We start from the raw sequence: 17,941 nt of genomic DNA on the forward strand, positions 1-17,941 counted from the left end.
TCAAAAATGAGGAATCAAATCTTACTCCTCATCATTGGAAGCAGTGTTTTGAATACTGAGAGACAAAACATGTAGTGCTCCCTTCAGTCCTGCCCATTGTGTGGGATTCTCTTGTCCTGCACACCTGGGCAGTGAGAAAGTTTGCACCAACCCAGTCTTTCAATGCTTTGTGATGCAGATATCTCACCATATTTCATTTATTTTTGTTTAAATCCTTAAGAACTGCCAGTCTTACAGTATTTCTGCTCATGTGCTTTATCAGCAAAAGCTGTGATTAAAAAAAAAGAAATTAAAAAACTAATCATTAACTGCATTCAGTCAGTAATTATCATTTGTAGTCTGAGGTGTGGACAGTGGTACCTCTGCAGACAATTACCCAGATGTTGTGGGGGATTATTTGTTTGGCTGCTGGATTTCACCATCTGCCCAAGGAGTTGGTAGAAGTTGCTCAGAATAACCTCCAGATGCTCAGCCTTCCAGTCCAGTGGAACATCTTGTGCTGTGCTTTGTGTTTGTAATGTTCTGATGGACTAATGAAGTGATCAGAAGGTTCTCTGGGGAGTGCAGGAGGGAGGTGAATGTGAACTTCTGAGTAAATGCTCACCACTGAAAGATAACATATGTTCCTAATAAAACCCTAAACCCTTCATTTTGCCTAAAAGGAGCATGAATGGGGATTTTAGGATCCAGACAGAATGAATTCATGTTCTGCTTTATAAACACTGGGTCACCTTTGAGGCCCCAGCCCAAATAATTCTAAGTGTTTCCTGTCCTAATCATGTCCTAGCCTTTCCTGACTTGGGAAACAGTGATTTGTAAATAAGTTTTTTTTTCTTTCTGTAAATACAGACAGAAGTTTTGCAGCATATTGTCAGAATAACTGTGGAAGCAAAAATGGACTTAGGAATCTGTATTTTTAATATCTTTCTGAAATTAGGTCAGGTAATTTTGTTGTGAAAATGCCTTTTTTTTTTTTTTTTTTTTTTGGTCTGTTGCAAATATCTGTAACTGGGACACTTATTTAAAAAAAAAATCAGATTTTTTTTTTCCCAAGCATCATTTGCAAGTTAAAGGCTGAAACAAAGGAATTGAATCAAAGGAGGGTTTGCTTTGACTCCTTTGACAGCCTGTGCAAACACTGGTGTGTTGTAGTTTGGGTTATGAGACTTTGCCTGAATTTCTGAGCTTTTCCCCTGGCCCAGGCAGTTTCTCCCATGGAAGGGCTCTGACAGTTCCAGTGCTCTGTGGGTGTTTCTCCTGCTGTGGCTGCTGTCCAGGGAACAGTAGTAGGGAGGAAGAAGACAACTTTGGCTGCTTTTGTGTTTGCTTTCAGTGATGAAACCATTTTCTCAGCAGAAAATTCATCTGGGAGTGAGATGTTCTGGGGAGGCTGGAGAGTTTTGTGGTGGCTGGGTCCAGCTCCAGAGCAGAGCTTAAAAATCTGCAGCCTCCACCCTGCAGCTTGAGTGATCTTTGTCTCCCCTGCAATTAATGCAGTGCAGTTAATTGGGAGGGTTTGGGTGTTGACCCCACTCAGGGGTTGGGAGGAATCCTCATGTCCATGGAAATACCTCTGTGTGCCACAGCTCCTGTTTCCAAGTCCTTGCAGGTTGTGCCCAGATGGAATTTACTTTCAGATAAATCATGAACTCCTGGGTGACTTATCAGACACAGCAAATTTGATTTAACTCGTGGATCAAACATATTTTAACTCCAAAGTTAGAGCAGCTCCACTGGGAGAGCTGACCATGAGCTAGAAGGAAATAAGGACACATTTGTTGGGGTGGAGGTGCCAAGGGCAGTCTTAGGGAAGGGACCTGATTTTGTAACCCTTGGTACTGCTGGAAAATGTGGAGAAAAGTGGAAGGTTTTTCCTGAGCCTGGATTTGATTGTGGCAGAAAGCTTCCTCTCTGCAGAAGGTAATTATGGATGTTAACACCCTGCTGACAGAGATCTGGCTTCTGCTTTAAAAAGGGAAACAACTTCTGCCTCGTCTTGTGGGGTGTGGGTAAAACATGAATTGGGAATGGGAGACAAGAGCTGTGTGTGGTGGGACCTGGTGTTCAGACTGCTGGGTAAATCAGAGGAGCAGACCAAGTCTCTGGCAAATTGATTTGTTTAGGAAGTTGCTTCCCCAGCTGTTGTGCTGTTTCATTTCCATCCCTTCTCCCTGTGCTCTGGGAATAAGTGCCTTGGATCCCCAGGTTGCTGACATGTTAAATTGCATTATCACATCTCAGATAATTTCTTTTCCATCACGTGTCAGGTGTGCAAGTTGAACATTTGGCAGGTGCTTTTTAGGCATTCCTTTCAGCACTGTTAATCCACAGACACATTTTCTGTCTTGTTTAGGATTCTGGATTTAGATCTGGTGGTTCGAGATGAAGATGGCAACATTTTGGACCCAGAGCAGAGCAGCACCATCAGCCTTTTCAGAGCACATGAAATAGCTTCCAAGCAAGTGGAGGAGAGGCTGCAGGAGGAAAAAGTGAGAGACTCTGTGGCTTTTCCCTGGCAAACACAAGGCTGTGAACTAATTGAATGACTGTTATTTTTAGCATTGGTAATGAGGGATTTGATGTGTTTATGGAGAATTATCAGGCTTAAAAATTTTGTAAAAAGTTTTGTCTTAGGCTGGGTTTTTTTTTTTTTTTCATCCTTTAAAAGCTTTAGTAGAATTTGTGGTTCAGACCTGCATGAATAAATCAGCTGCATTTGTAGGTTAATATCAGATGTGCATGTGGGAGGTTTGTAAGTTAGGTTGTCATCATTTGAGTTTCCATTTGAGAATCACAAAGACTAAAATCCTCATTCTGGTGTGGTTTCTTTATGCCAATCCTAAAAACTTGTTGTTGAAATAAAAGGGGCAGATTTAAAGCCCTTCTCAGTCTTGAATTGTCAGCACCTTTGCAGTTCAAAATCCTTATTTTTAAAAGGAAGAACTTTTCTGTTTCTTTTTATTGTGTGTTGCTGGATTTTTTTCAGGTATATTTGAGGCTCTATTTCTTCTCCATTTGTTTCTCTCTACTTAATAAGTGAAGACATCTTTTCTTCCTTTTTCTCTTCTTTTTTATTTTAACTTTTTCCTTATGGTGCAGCACTTCAAGGCAGATCCAGAAAATCTGTCTGTCATAAAACTTAACAGAAAAAAGATCACAGGAGCAGACACTCAGTGGAAAGCTCCTCTTCTTTCTGGAAGGTTTTAGGAAAGTTTTACAGCTGTTGGATGTCTGTTAGGCGAAGTTAAACTTTATTTTGTTCTTCAATTGCAGTCTCAGAAGCAGAATATTGACATCAACAGACAAGCCAAGTTTGCTGCCACTCCTTCATTTGCTCTGTTTGTAAATTTAAAAAACGTCGTGTGTAAAATAGGAGAAGATGCTGAAGTTCTGATGTCTCTGTATGATCCCCTGGAATCCAAATTCATCAGGTCAGGGCCATTTTTATCTGTGCTCCCTCAGGGGTGGTACTGAGGGACTTTGGGGCTTAGCAAAGTCACATTTCTGTGAAAGGCACAGGCAGATCCCTTCACCTGGGGCGTGTTTCAGGGTTGTGCTGTGCTTGTGGTTCCCCCAGAGCAGATGGAAATTGAGAGTGGAACACACCTGAAAGGGCTGTGCCCTTGCTGAGCTGCACAATTCCCACACTTGCTTGCTGAGGAGCTGCTTTCTTGATGAAAATTGTGTGCACTAAGGGAAAGGCCAGCTCCCTGCTCAATATTTGTTTCCTTAGGGTAAGGAAATTGGGTTGGAAAGTCTCCTGTGAATTCTGAAGTTGATTTTATCAGCTTAAGTTAAAGGGCATTCAGTGATAGGGTATGGGGGAATGGCTTAGAGCTGAAAGAGGGTGGATTTAGATGGGATATTAGGAAGAAATCCTTTCCTGGGAGGGTGGTGAGGCACTGCCAGGGGTTTCCCAGAGAGGTTGTGGATTCTCAATCCCTGGCAGTGCCCAAGGCCAGGTTGGACAGGGCTTGGAGCACCCTGGGACAGTGGAAGGTGCCCCTGCCATGGCAGGGGTGGAACTGGATGATCTTCATGATCCCTTCCAGCCCAAAGCATCCTGTGGTTCTGTTGCTCTGTGATTTAAACAAAAAGTCTTCAAAATGTTCTTTTCAGTGAGAACTACCTGGTGAGGTGGTCGAGCTGTGGCCTCCCCAAGGACATTGACAGGCTGCACAACCTGCGGGCTGTGTTCACCGTGAGTGTGCACCCTGGGGTGGGGGCAGCTGGGAGGGAGCAGCAGGGGGAAACAGGGCTGGGCAGGGCCTGGAGGACAAGGGATGGAGGGACAGGAAATGGGGGAATGGCTCCCACTGCCAGAGGGCAGGGTTAGGTGGGATATTGGGAAGGAATTGTTCCCTGGCGGGGTGGGCAGGCCCTGGCACAGGGTGCCCAGAGCAGCTGGATCCCTGGGAGTGTCCAAAGCCAGGTTGGAGCACCCTGGGATAGTGGAAGGTGTCCCTGCTCATTGCTGGGGTGGGAACAAGATGATTTTGAAGGTCCCTTCCAACCCAAACCATTCCAGGAATCTTTGCTGCTGGAAGCTTGCATGAGACATTTCTCCTAAGTGGCTGCTAAATGTTCTCAACACCTGGGAAAAACCAAAGTGCATTTTTAACTTACTAGAAATGGTTTGACCTCCTAAGGAATTAATTTGCACAGAACTCCAGTAAGGTGTTGAAGTACTGTTAGAAAAGCTGCTTTGCTTTGAGAGCACTTTTTGTTAGAGGCTTGCACAGCAAAGGCAAATTCTGAGCAGCAAAGCCTCTGCCTGCTGAAATGGAACTTGAAATTCAGCTTTGAGAAAGCAGCCTGATGTCTGTCCTGTTTGTAGGACCTGGGCAGCAAGGACCTGAAGAGGGAGAAGATCAGTTTTGTGTGTCAGATCGTGCGCGTGGGCAGGATGGAGCTGCGGGACAACAACACCCGGAAGCTGACGTCGGGGCTGCGCAGACCCTTCGGGGTGGCAGGTACCTCTGGGGTGATCCCCCCATCTCCTCTTCAGCTCCTGCATGGAAATTGGGTGGTGGAACTGCTGTGGGGTTGTATAAACTCAGAGTGGTTCAGATCCCATCAGACTGGTTGCTGTATCCTGTACCCAGCAGGGTTTCTGTAGCTGAGACTCCAAAGCTCATTTGTTGTTCCATAGAGAACTCTGAAATTCCACAGTTGAGAATTCCACCCCTCTTCTGAGTCACTGTGGCTTCAATTCCCCGGGGGTTTCCCTCTTCCCACGTTGCTGAGTTCACTCAGTGCCCTTGGTTTGTCTTTGCAGTGATGGATGTTACTGACATCATTAATGGGAAGGTTGATGATGAGGACAAGCAGCACTTCATCCCCTTCCAGCCGTAAGTAGGGAGCAGCTGCAAGAACGAGCAGGAGTCAAAAAACCAAGATTTAAACTTTGATTATTTTTAAAAAGTTAATATTTTAAGCTAATTTATTTTAAGCTAATTTATTTTTCTAATTTATTTCCATGGGATATTTTCTCTTCAGTAATATTGTTAATTTATCTTCTCTGCTAATTTGCATTAGCCGCAACAGTGATATCCCAAAAACTTTAGGGGTTTTGGAGTTTAAAACATCCATTCCCAGTTTTGCAACCTTGTTTTCTTTTGTTTCAAGATGTCAGGGGGAGAATGTATAAGAGGTGAAGTGCTTACAGTAAGTTCACTGCTGGTTTAGCTGTGCCTGAGATCAATAGAGATCATGTCCCATCCATAAATCCCAAGTTTTTACTTCCATGAAGTGAGGAAAGCTAGAAGGGATAAGACAAATAAATTTACATGAAGTAAATAAATAAATAAAAAATAAATAAATAATAAATTTACATGGATGCTTTGTTCTCCCATTGCTGGACTACCATCTGTTCCAAAAGGCAAAACATAGTTATGGGAGCTAAATTCCTTGATTAATGCACTAATGGATATTCAGATGGGCTTTTAATAATATTTTTTTAAAAAAGCCTGACATAATAAAAATATAAATTAACTTTGTTTTGAGAAATAGGCATAATTCAGGAAGTCCTTGTGGTTTGAAGGTGTAGGGCTGGTGAGAGGACTGCAAGGTATGCAGGCCCTGCAGGGGTAGGGGCTGTTTATGACAAAATCAAAGTACAATTCCATTTTTCAAGGAAAATGGGGTTTGGGGAAGAGAAACATACATTTATTGTGTGGCAAACAACAACAAAGTTATTTTTTAGGCAGTCTGGAAGTATGCAATGAAAATGAACCTTTCAGAGGGGGTGCTAATGGAACATCCAGTTTTCTGCTCCATTAGCACTGATTCATTTTTCCTGTTACAAATACACAGAGCTTTAAAAAGATGCACAGTGTGGTTTTTCTTTTTCCCCTGTAATAAATGAGAACATTCTCCTGAAAAAGTCTATCCCAAAGGACATGAATAAGGTGGAAACCAAGGCAGGGGGAATGCTGGTGTTGTTATTTCCAAGATAGACTCTGGCTGTGTATATGAGGCACATTTTTCTCCTCATCCCATGCTTTGTTTCTGTTGTACCACATGCAATTCTGTTTTCATATCTTTGTTCGTATTCATTCACTGGCCACCAGCACAATGGCTGTCAAAAGCACTTGGCAAGATTTATTTCAGTGCCACCTAATGCTGCTGTTTATTTATCATCCCCATCTTCTCATTTGTTCACTGAGTTGGGTTGTCTGCTCTTCTCCTCCTTTTCCCTGTGAGATTGGTGGGAGCTTTTCCTTCAGGCACTCCACCTGTGGAATGACAGAGGTGACCCTGGAGGTGAGCAGGGCCAGTCTGCTATGAATATATCTTTATTTCAATATTTATAGAAAAGAGAACTGCCTGTGTGGGTTTTCACTGAGTAGCTGGGGACTCCCAGGTGGGAGAGCTCCCCCTGCTCCCTGAGGACTGTCCCTGTCCCAGAGGGAGCAGAGCCCTCACAGGTGTGCTGCACTCTCTGTGGTAGATCAGCGTTCTTCTGATTAATGATCTCCCTCTGTCTTTCTTGTTACCTTTCCTGTCCTCTGTCCTGCCTTGACTAATAAATACTCTGTCACAACTATGATACGATCTTTTGTGTTCCCTTGTCACTGTGACTTCTGGTTTTCTGTGCCCCTTTGTCTCCTGGTGTTGGTCGTCATGTGCATCCTCCAGGCTAGCGTTGGATGACGCCATTCGACACAAGCAGCTGAACATATCATCCCGTTTTTCACCCAGGGTGGCAGGGGAGAATGATTTCCTGCAGACTGTTATAAACAAAGTGATTGCTGCTAAAGAAGTCAACCACAAGGGTCAGGGTAGGTACTGCTCTTTTTGGGCATCTCGATTTGCTTCGTCTCATGGTGGTTTTGATTTTGGGATCAGAAATTGTTTGAATGGTTTTGTGTCTCCTTTCCCCATTCCTCAGGGCTCAGCCTGCTCTTCCCCCTTTCCCATAATTTTCCCCTGGCCTGTGTGGACTCTGCATGTTGTAGCATTGTTCCACTCTTGGATGTGTTTATATTTCTCTGGAGTGGATCCAGGGGAGGCCACCAAGGTGATCAAGGGTCTGAACATCTCCCTGGTTACTCTGGGGAGAGGAGACTGAGAGGGAATCCCATTATTCCATAGAAATACATCCAGAGGGTGTCAGGGGATGGGGCCAGACTCTTTTCAGTGGCTCCCCATGACAGGATGAGGAGCAATGGCCATAAACTAAAACACACCAAGTTCCATGAGGAAGAACAACTTCCCATGGAGGGTGGCAGAGCTCTGGAACAGCTGCCCAGGGAGGGGGTGGAGTTTCCCTTTGTGCAGACATTCCCAACCCACCTGAACACGTTCCTGTGTCACCTGCTCCCCTTGGCAGGACTGGATGATCTCCAGAGGTCCCTTCCACCCCCAGCTGTCCCATGGCAGATCCTCTGCTGGAGGTGATGACTCAAGGACTCACCTCTTGTGCCCCTGAGCTGTGGATTTCTACCTCTCCATGCTGAAGGAAGGGATATTTCCTTCCTTCTCTTCCTTTCCCATATTTTTGCTCTCTGCAGCTGCACTTGGGACATTTTGCTCCTTCCCCAGGAGACCTGAGCTGGCAGGAGGTGAGGAGGGAGCCAGAGCCAGGCAGCCCCTCTGAAACCTTCCCTGGAACCTTCTCTAGGCCACTGCCCTGGGCTGATGAATTTTTGTGTCTGATCCCATGGTCATGATGTGTCTGTGCCCAGTTGTTCCTTTGCTGGCTTCAATGTTTTCTGGAATTCTGGGTTCATGTGGGGTTGTGCTGATTCATACAGAGTTTCCACCAAACACTCTGAATATCTGTATCACTCCATTTTTGGCCAAACCCCAGGAAAACTTCACACTTTGCCCTGATTTTTTTCACTAATCAATAGCCAACAAAATTTTACCTAAACCACCTTTTTAGATTCTCCTTGAGCTGATGAGGAAAAGTTTTATCTGCTTCCCCTCCTTGTTTTCACCTGTGGCCAGTGTGTATCCCACAGGAGGAAACATTTCAGTGTCTTTGATTCATTTCCCTCAAAAAGAGTGAAATAACCAGGCTGACAGAACAGGGATCAGGAGCTGTTCCTTAGCCACTCAGGACAGGTTCAGTTGCAGCTCAGAGAAGCAGCAGCTGTCAGAGCCATCCCTGGCAGCAGATCAGCCCAGAAGCTCTTACAGAGATACCATGGAAAAGAGAAGCTGCCAAGTGTACACAGAATGAATGTACAGTTAATTCCCTGACAGGGTAACCCACAATTTATTTCGTGGATGAATATTTTTGGGGTGTTTTTCATAGCTTTTAATTTTAGGATTTTCTGCTGCAAATTGCTGCTGTGATTATTTTGTGCTTAAACTTGATTGCCAGCCACTTCACCAAGTGGAGGCTTCTTTGGGCTGGGTTTCTTTTTTATTTTTATGGGGTTTTTTTCACTTTGGCATCTTTCTTTTTCCTGTAACAAATGTGCCTGATGTTAGTTGGCAAGCAGCAGCTTTTTAGTGGCTTCTTCTGCTGCTGAGCAGAAAAATATCAGCTGTGTGAAGCTGCTGCTGTAGATTTGTGTGCTCAGAGCAGTAAAAACAGCTTATGGGGTGGTGATCAATCACTTTGGGGCGTGGATCTGCTGGTATTGCTTGCTTGGAGTCCTTGGGTCTCTCCATGCAAATCATCCTTGCTCCTTCTCTTTTTTCCCCATGGAAGATAAACATCTCATTACAAAGAACATGGAACATAACCAGAAATAATTCTGTGTGCTGTACTCATATTTTTGTGTGAAGTGATGAGGTCTGTTGAGTGTTTGAAAATATTTTCCTTTTTTTTTTTTTTTTTTTAGTAAAGGAAGACCAGTTATCTTAATGTACCTAATTATTTTAATGTTTTTAAATTTTTCAAGTTGTAAAAAGAAATCTTTTTAACTAAGTAGGAATAAATCCCAGCTGTTTCATAATTATATTTTTTTTTTACACAACAGGTCTGTGGGTGACTTTGAAACTTCTTCCAGGAGATATCCATCAGATTAGGAAAGAGTTTCCACACTTAGTGGACAGGTCAACAGCAGTGGCTCGGAAAATGGGCTTTCCTGAGATTATCATGCCAGGTAAGGAACTCAATTAATGTTGCTTTGTTATATTTTAACCTGCTTTAAATGTCTGTATGTGTGGGAGGTTTTGGAGGAAAAAATAATTAAAGATGAATTTAGGGTATGGTATGCATTAAAAAAAAATCAAAAGTTAAAAAAAAAATTAAAAATAAATGTAAATACTTTGGTAATTCCAGCATCAATAAATAAAGCCACACCACCATCAAGAAGACAGGAAATCCCAGCGAGAGTGGAAATTCTCCCTTTTTTTTCCCCAGTTAAAAAGAATGCACACAAAGTACACACTTTGTATTATCCCCATAGCAAGGGCATATGTAAAACTTCTCTCCTGTGCTGAATCCAAAGCAGATTTTTGAGGCACAGGCTTGATTTAGAGATAGCAGCTCTCTTAGGGTTTGTACCAGATCTGGATAATATATTTGAAAGAGAGCCACAGCATTTTTTAACAATACATGTATTCTGTGCATGTTCAGTTCAGGTGTTTACAAAAAAAAAAAAAAACAAAAAACAACCCAAAATCCATGAAAACCAACCCAAAACGTGGTGCTTCTCAAAATAAAAACTGCCATGAGCAAGAGCAGAGCCTCCAGTGTCCTTTGGAGGTGGATGGGCTCTGGGGGATCCATGAGATGTTTCCAGAGCCCAGCCCAGTTCCAGGTCCCCCTGGCTGCTGCCAGATGTCTCTCAGATGTTTTACAGTCTCTTCCACAGGTGGCAGTGCCTCAGCACCTCCTTTGCATCCTGTGCTGGCTCGTCAAATTATTGGAAATCCCTTCTTTCCTCAGCTCATTGTGGAAGTTTCAGTTGAATTGGGGTGGAGCTGAGGAGCATTTTTAGTCATAAATCTAAATACAACCCCCAGGCCAGCAAAAACATCAAACCTCTTCCTGCTGTAACAAATTAGAGACCTCTTGTAGGCTGTTAAAATATTTTAAATTGCAAAATACCTTTGTATGGGGTAAATGTGTTGAAACTTCTCCTTTCAGGTGAATACTGAAAGGAGTCGTGTAAAAATAAAATAAATGGAAAAGTGGTGTTGGAAATGTTCTGCCGTTGTTCCTGTGTGTCCTTGGGTTTACTGTGAGAATTGTGGGTTATTTTGTGCTTTGCTTTCCCTTGCAGGAGATGTTAGAAATGACATCTATGTCACCTTGGTGCAGGGAGATTTTGACAAAGGCAGTAAAACCACAGCAAAGAATGTGGAAGTCACAGTGTCTGTTTATGATGAAGATGGCAAGAGATTAGAGGTATTAAAGTATTTAATGTCTGGGGGCTTTTTGATTTTGATACATATCATGTTAAGCCTTTTCAACAGCTGTATTTGTCAGCTTAAGGTCCCAGGTTTTATTTTCAGCCAAACTTTTGTCATCATTAAATACATCTTGCCTTATCGATTCATGCATTTTGGTACCAGGTTCATGAGGAGCATTCTCTCTTCTTCTGACCTACTTCACTGATTTCTTTTTTGCTTATTTGAAGGAGTGGAGTTTCAGTAACACAAACGTTTCCCCTTCTGTTTGTTTTTGCAGAGTGTTATTTTTCCTGGTGCTGGTGATGAAGCCATCTCAGAGTACAAGTCAGTCATCTATTACCAAGTAAAGCAGCCTCGCTGGTTTGAGACTGTAAAGGTATTTAAACTGTTAGAATAATTTCTCTGGGTGTTCATGTGCCATTAATACAGCTTCCAGTGGGAAACAAAACTGGGGAAATCCAGTGCCTGTGTTCAGCAGGGCAAGGAATAGCTCAGCCAAGAAAGGCTTTGACTTTTATTGCGTATTGAATTTTATTTCAGCCATTGCTCAGGATGACTGGTGTGGGGAAACTCCAGCACCTCTTCAGGAATGGTTTGCTCTCTTTCCATGGAGCTGACCTAGAGGAGAGCAGGATATTAAGGCTAAACTACATTTGCCCTAGTGTTGGACTCAGCACTGTTTGGGGAGCTGGTTGTGCTTTAAGCCTGCTCATTTTTCTGGAGTAATAACCCCTCCACTGCCATGTTTGGAGATTGCAAACCTGCAATCCTTATAAAATCTATTCCAAAGGCCTTGCAGCTGCTCTCCACACCAGAATTTTCACTCCAGAGTTGCCTTATTGTGTCTGTAGACAGAAGAGGCCTGTTGGAATGGCAGAGGATGGATGTGCTGCTGGGACTGTCACTCACTGATCATTTGGAAGATGTCTGGATGGGCTTGGGGGAGGCTGAAGGTGCTGATCTGATCATTTCCTTCTCCTCCCCTTGTGTTGGACTCATCCCTGTTTGGGTTGTGCTTTAAGCCTGCTCATTTTGCTGGGTAATAACCTTTCAGCTGCCACGTTTGGAGGTTGCTGGTGGCTTTCTGGAATCCACTCAGTCTCTGCAGCAGTGGGAGCAGGGGCTCTGTGCTCACGAGGGCCTTGCAGCTGCTCCCCACACCAGAATTCTCACCCCAAAGGTGCCGTGTCGTGCCTGTAGACAGAAAGGGCTGCTGAGGATGGATGTGCTGCTGGGATTGTCTCTGATCATTTGGATGTGCTGCAAGATGTCTGGGTGGGTTGGGGGAGGCTGAAGGTGCTGCCCTGACCATGTCCTTCTCTCCCTGGTGCCAGGTTGCCATCCCCATCGAGGATGTGAACCGCAGCCACCTGAGGTTCACCTTCCGCCACAGATCCTCCCAGGACTGTGAGTAACTCAGCCTCTCCTTGAGGAATCAGGTTCAGCTTTTCTGTGTTTCACATTCTGTGCTGCTTTAGTGGGTCTGGGTTCACATTATGGGATGGTGAGCTCTGTGCACAGAGCAGGGAGACAAAACAATTCCTGCTCCAGCTGGGCACCAAGGACAAATGATCCCAATCCCAGCCCAGGAGCACAAACCCCGTGGGCTGGAGAGAGAAAAACAAGCAGGGTGGGAGTGCCTGGGCTAAAGCTGGGCTGGGACAATGAACTGCAAGGTGGGAATGGAGCAGAGCTGATCCCAGGGAGAGACCCCGTGCCCGGCCGGGCATTTTGGGGCCATTTTGGGTCATCTTGGGTGCAGCCCTGGCTGGGCTCTGGTGCTGCCCAGGGTGGATCCATGGAGGAGATCCTTGGAATCAATCCCTGCTTCATTCTGGGACTCTGCCCAGCCTCTGCTCCAGGGTAGCCTTCACAAGGCATCAGTCTTGGGAATTCATGGAGCAGGAATATCATTCCCACATTCCCAATCCCCAACTGATTTTTGCCTTTGATTTTAGTGCAGGATTAAATTTGTGACACTTTGTCATATCTCAGCTCCTTTTTCCCATTGCATATTCCTCACTCTTACCTATCCTGATTTTTTTCTTTCCCTGCCCATTTTTTTTCCCAGAGGAAATAAATGGAATTTTTTACTAGGTTCCTAGTGGAGTAAAGCTTTTCATTAATAACTCAGAGGGTTGTGGTACTCTGTATCTTAGATGTAGGAAGTAATAAAGATCTTCAACAAATGGGAATGTGAAAGTCTACAGTTGGCTTAGCATCAGTAATTGAAGACTTTGGGATTAAGAAAATTAATGAAATAATCTAGACAATGATAGTTTTTAAGGAAAACAATGTTCCAAAATTCAGTGTCATTATTATCAGAATTATGACTCTGTGCATAATTATGACAAGTTATTAGAGTCAAAAATGTTATTAGAATGACTCCAGTATTTAGTTTGGCCACATATTTTTCAGCATAAATATTTAAAAGAGGTCACTCCTAAATCTTACAAGGAGCAGTTCAGGCTCTTTCAGGGCTTTCTCCCAGGCTCCTTGGGCTCTCTCAAGGTGATGACATTTTCCTTCTGGCTTTACTTCTCTGCTTCCTTTGTGATCTCTCCTTCATCTGTTGCTTTGTTGTTTTAAACTTTTGCCAACAGATTTGACCAAGAAGAAGCTGATTGCATTTTTTAGTTCCTCTTGGCTGCAGAATGGGTCAGCTTTCAAAATACTGAGGCACTTCATCTGCATTTATGGATCCAGTTTTTGTTTTGCTTCTAATGTTCCCCCTGCAAATGTCTGTCCTCAGGGCTCTGTGCTCTGATGGGATCCTCAGTGCTGGTGTTTAATCTTTATTCCAGCTCCCAGACACTGCCAGTCTCCTAAAATCCTGGGCTTTCTCAATGCATCACATTTCTGTTCTGTTTTTAAAAGTTGCTTTTATAAAGCTTTCCAAAAAGAACAGACAGAATATGGAAATAAGAAGCATCTGCTTCTTGTTGATGTATTCATTTGGCTTTTTTTTTTTTTTTGGTTCTGTCTTGCTTTTAGAAGACTTCCCCAAGTTTTATACACTTAATTTGCATGAGAATCTTTGCTGTGGTCACTCCCTGACAGGTTGTCCATGTTTGTGAGATTTAGGTGTTCTGACTGTAGAAATAATTATGTGGTGATTTTTTTTAATTGGTTTTTTTTTTTTTTTGTAACAGCCAAAGACAAATCTGAGAAAATATTTGCTCTGGCATTTGTGAAGCTCATGAGATATGATGGGACAACTCTGAGGGATGGAGAGCATGACCTTATAGTTTACAAGGTAGAATTTTGACTTCCCAGCAGGGAAGCTCCACTTCTGGGGAGTTTTGTTCCAGAATTACATTGGACAATGTGTTTTGAACTCTGCTGTTAAATCAAACTGAGCAGCAAGTCCTGAGCAGCTGGTTTATATGGGAGATTGAGTGTTAAATCTTGACTATGTTGTAATTTCAGCAGGATCTGTTGTTGAGTTTTCTGTGGGTTGGGCAAAGTGAATTCTGTAGCCTTTTAATTAAACCATTGAGCCATTTTGGCTTTAATGTAGCCAGATTAGTGCCAAATTAGGGTTGTTAAAGATGCATTTGATGGCTCCAAACCTAAGAAAATCCAGTATAAAGGTTAAAATTTTCTTGTTACCGAGATTTTGACAGGACATTTTCTCCTGCTGTGTTTCAAACATCCCTGTAGGCAGAGGCCAAGAAGCTGGAGGATGCCTCAACCTATCTCAGTCTGCCATCCACAAAAATTGAGCTGGAGGAGAAGGGACACTCAGCCACAGGCAAGAGCATGCAGAACCTTGGGAGCTGCACCATCAGCAAAGACTCCTTCCAGATTTCCACCCTGGTCTGTTCAACAAAGCTTACCCAGAATGGTGAGTGGCCAGAGCTGCTGGAGCTCCTGCTCCTCCCAGCAGGGTTGGGATCTGTGTGCTGGCTCTGCTGCCTTCTCCCTCCCCATTCCATGGGGCTGTTTGCTGGATGGCATTGTGTGGGTGAGGGGGTGAACCATCCAGGCTTTTCTCTGTACTGCTCCAGAGCAGTTGATGGCTCTGAAAAGCCAGAAGGATCCCAGTGAAGTGGAACCAGGGATGTTGTTTCCCATACAGTTGAGCTCTTGCCCTGAATGCACTGAAACAGGCTCTGTGCCATTTCACTTCTCTCTGAAAAATAGCCCTGAGGGAGGGGCTGGGTTTGCTCTCAGGAGTAGGTAATACCAGGGCTCTGGGTTGGTATTCCCAGGTGCCATATCCATATCTCAGGGCTGGGGACAGCTCTGATGTTCTCTCCTGGGTGCAGGAGGGATGCTAGGGGAGGATGGAGGTCACCCTCATGTTCCCACACCTTCCCAGGGGTGGCCTTGGCTCCGTGTGTTCCTTTCCAGCCTTGCATTCCGTGCATTTGTCCTGTTTGTCACCTGGCTGAGTGCACCCCAAGGCTGGGGGAGCTGGTGGCAGCCACCAAAGGGGACCTTTGGCACTGGCAGCCCCGTGTGTGACTCCCTGCTGGTTGCCATGGATCCCTTGTTCTGCTGGCTGCACCAGCAGCCAGTTGGGAAGTGTGGGAGGGTCATTCCATGGGGACTGAGTCATGGCAGGAGCTGCTGTGACTCAGGAAGCTCTGGGGGAGCTGGCTGGGAACCACGAGGACACTGCCACGTGCAGAGTCCCCTCTGCCCAGGGGGATGTCCCTGCTCAGTGTGGCTCCAGCCCCAGCTTGGCTCTGCTGTTCTCCAGTGGCTCTCCCAGCTCATCCTGGGTGTTTCACATGCAGAGCACATCAGCTCCACTGCAGTCTGGCAGCCTTGGAGCCTGGCAGGCTGTTCAGCTAAAAAACTGGGATGTGCTTGTAGGATTTCCCAGCCAAGGTGGGCTCACAGCTCAGCAGCAGCACAGGGGCTTGGAGAGCAGGACCCAACATCTGGAATTCAACTGCTTTTTGGTGGGAAACCACTGCTGGTTTTCCCTTCAGCCTTCCCTAGTGCTCATTAGTAGTTAAAAGTATTTCCCAGTGATCAATATATTGATGTGGCTTTCACAGAACTGCTATTAAAATGAAGCCTGAGCATTGTTTGGTGCTTGATTTACATATTGTTTGCTTTGAAGGCCTGATCTTTATTTAATGCTGCTGTTAATTATGTTGTCTGGGAAACTTTTCCTCGGAGTTGCCAAAGACTTTTCTCTCTCTTCAAAGTACTGTGACATTATTAAGCAAGATCACCATATCTCATTGAGCAGAAAAGAAACAAAACAAAAAAATCAGCATTGAATTCCTCCCTCAAGTATCAGTTTTCATCTAAAAGTTGGCAGTGATTTTCAGATGGAGATTTCTGAAGCTGATTTTAAGCTTTGTAAAATGGTTGGTTAATATTCTTCCTTTCACTTCCTTAAAAACAAGTAAATAAAAATCCAGTAATATCCTCACAAAAAGTTTGGGCCAAAGGAGGTTTTTCTCCTTTTGGTTACCTGTAATAGTTCTTTCTTTATCCTCCAGAACTGTCTTAGAACTGGCTTTGAGACTTATTTTTAGTAATTCTGAAGGTGTGTGAATAAGTCATCTGGCTTTTTCTGCATGGTGTTTGATGGTGCAGAGACTTTTTTGTGTCTGAGCTCTTTGAGCACTCCCTTGCTTTCAGTTCTCTGTCAACTGTGAGTTTTTAATGTTGCTTTTCCATCAGTAATCGATGTCCTTAGCATGAAAAAGTCTTCAAAGTAACCAGCTTGGTCACTGCTGAGACTGGAGAGGGAGTGATGGTGTGAGGTGTCCACTCAGTTTAACACTTGACCAGTTTTTGGTGATTTGAGCAGAATTTACTGAAGCAGGACATTCCCTGGCCTTCTCCTGGATTTTGCAGTTAATTTTGAGGAAGAGTGATGATATAAGACAAAGAGAAGGAGCAGAAACCCTCAGTGCCAGTGGAAGGAAATGCTCCTGGTGCCTCTTCCCAGACTTCCAGGGTGTTCTTTTATTTTCAGGGTGATGGGAACAGAACTGAAATTGCATTAATGGCTGGCTGGGAGAATGTTCAGTTATCAATAGGCAGAGCTGGCTGTGCTGTCCCTGTGGGTTTGCTGTTGGAAGCATCCAGGGCACCTCAAATCTTATTCCAAGAGTTTCTCTGTTTTCCCTTCTGCCTGAAGGACTCAAATCTCTGGATAAGAGTGGCTGTTCCTTGACTGGAGTCAGGACTGGGAGGAACCAAGGAGACCAGGACTGGGAGCAATTGAACTTAGCACAGTTGATAATTAGAAAAACCCAACACACACATAGGAGAAATTGAAGTGCTATAGTGGCATAAGAAGTGAAGATGTAAGCACAGAATTAAAACAAAAATCACACAGACTGGAAAATCAAATGTTAAGAAGGCAGAGAATTTGAAAGAACAGATGGGAATTTAGTTAGAGGGGAAATATTCTCCAACTGAACTCAGGGTCTTTGGGAAGAGTTTGGGTGTTTCTGTAGGGAAGCTTTTGCATAGATCCAGGTTAAGGAAAGGAGGAACTCGGGCTGTTTCTTTCTATTTGTTAAATACCCTGTAAAAGAACCATCTTCACATGCAGTCCCTAGAATAATAAATCACAATAATTTTGTGTGATTTGAAATCACAATAATTTGGTGTGATTTGAAATCACAATAATTTTGTGTGATTTGAAATCACAATCATTTGGTGGATTTGAAATCACATCATTGGTGTGATTTGAAATCACAATAATTTTGTGTGATTTGAAATCACAATAATTTGGTGTGATTTGAAATCACAATAATTTTGTGTGATTTGAAAACCAAGTTGCTGCTGGGGACTTTTCAGTCTGGGTGTTTGTTTAAACCTTTTGCAGTGGGAAATCAGAGTCCCAGACTGGTTTGGCTTGGCAGTGACCTTAATGATCATCCAGTGCCACCCCCTGCCATGGCAGGGACACCTCCCTCTGGTGCACAGTGTCCAGCCTGGCCTTGGGCACTCCAGGGATGCAGGGGCAGCCCCAGCTGCTCTGGGCACCCTCATTCTCTCTCCCTCCTGATGTTTTCTAACCTCACATTTCACTTGACCTAGGCTTACTCCATCATTGCTGTTTCCTGCAGGCTAAACCACTGTTTTACATCCTTGTTCTGCATTATTTGCCACACAGCCCTGTGAAAAGAGTGGGATTAGT

The 17,941-nt window shown here is 44.0% G+C and overlaps 1 protein-coding gene across 2 annotated transcripts in view; it reads left to right on the forward strand.

Moving 5' to 3' along the window:
• The window catches only part of DOCK1 (dedicator of cytokinesis 1), a 271,299-nt gene that overhangs the window by 35,336 nt on the left and 218,022 nt on the right, over positions 1-17,941 (forward strand). The window contains exons 7-18 of one of the 2 annotated variants that reach the window (XM_050976529.1): positions 2,354-2,489; positions 3,274-3,431; positions 4,120-4,201; positions 4,838-4,973; positions 5,279-5,351; positions 7,141-7,283; positions 9,438-9,563; positions 10,689-10,813; positions 11,096-11,194; positions 12,153-12,225; positions 13,971-14,074; positions 14,482-14,665. In XM_050976529.1, the coding sequence (XP_050832486.1) occupies positions 2,354-2,489; positions 3,274-3,431; positions 4,120-4,201; positions 4,838-4,973; positions 5,279-5,351; positions 7,141-7,283; positions 9,438-9,563; positions 10,689-10,813; positions 11,096-11,194; positions 12,153-12,225; positions 13,971-14,074; positions 14,482-14,665 (1,439 nt within the window). The remainder of the gene's footprint in view (positions 1-2,353; positions 2,490-3,273; positions 3,432-4,119; positions 4,202-4,837; positions 4,974-5,278; positions 5,352-7,140; positions 7,284-9,437; positions 9,564-10,688; positions 10,814-11,095; positions 11,195-12,152; positions 12,226-13,970; positions 14,075-14,481; positions 14,666-17,941) is intronic. The other variant, XM_050976530.1, reaches the window with a different exon arrangement.

This window comes from Serinus canaria, chromosome 6 (assembly GCF_022539315.1).
Source record: "Serinus canaria isolate serCan28SL12 chromosome 6, serCan2020, whole genome shotgun sequence".
In the NCBI taxonomy this organism is placed as follows: Eukaryota; Metazoa; Chordata; class Aves; order Passeriformes; family Fringillidae; genus Serinus; species Serinus canaria.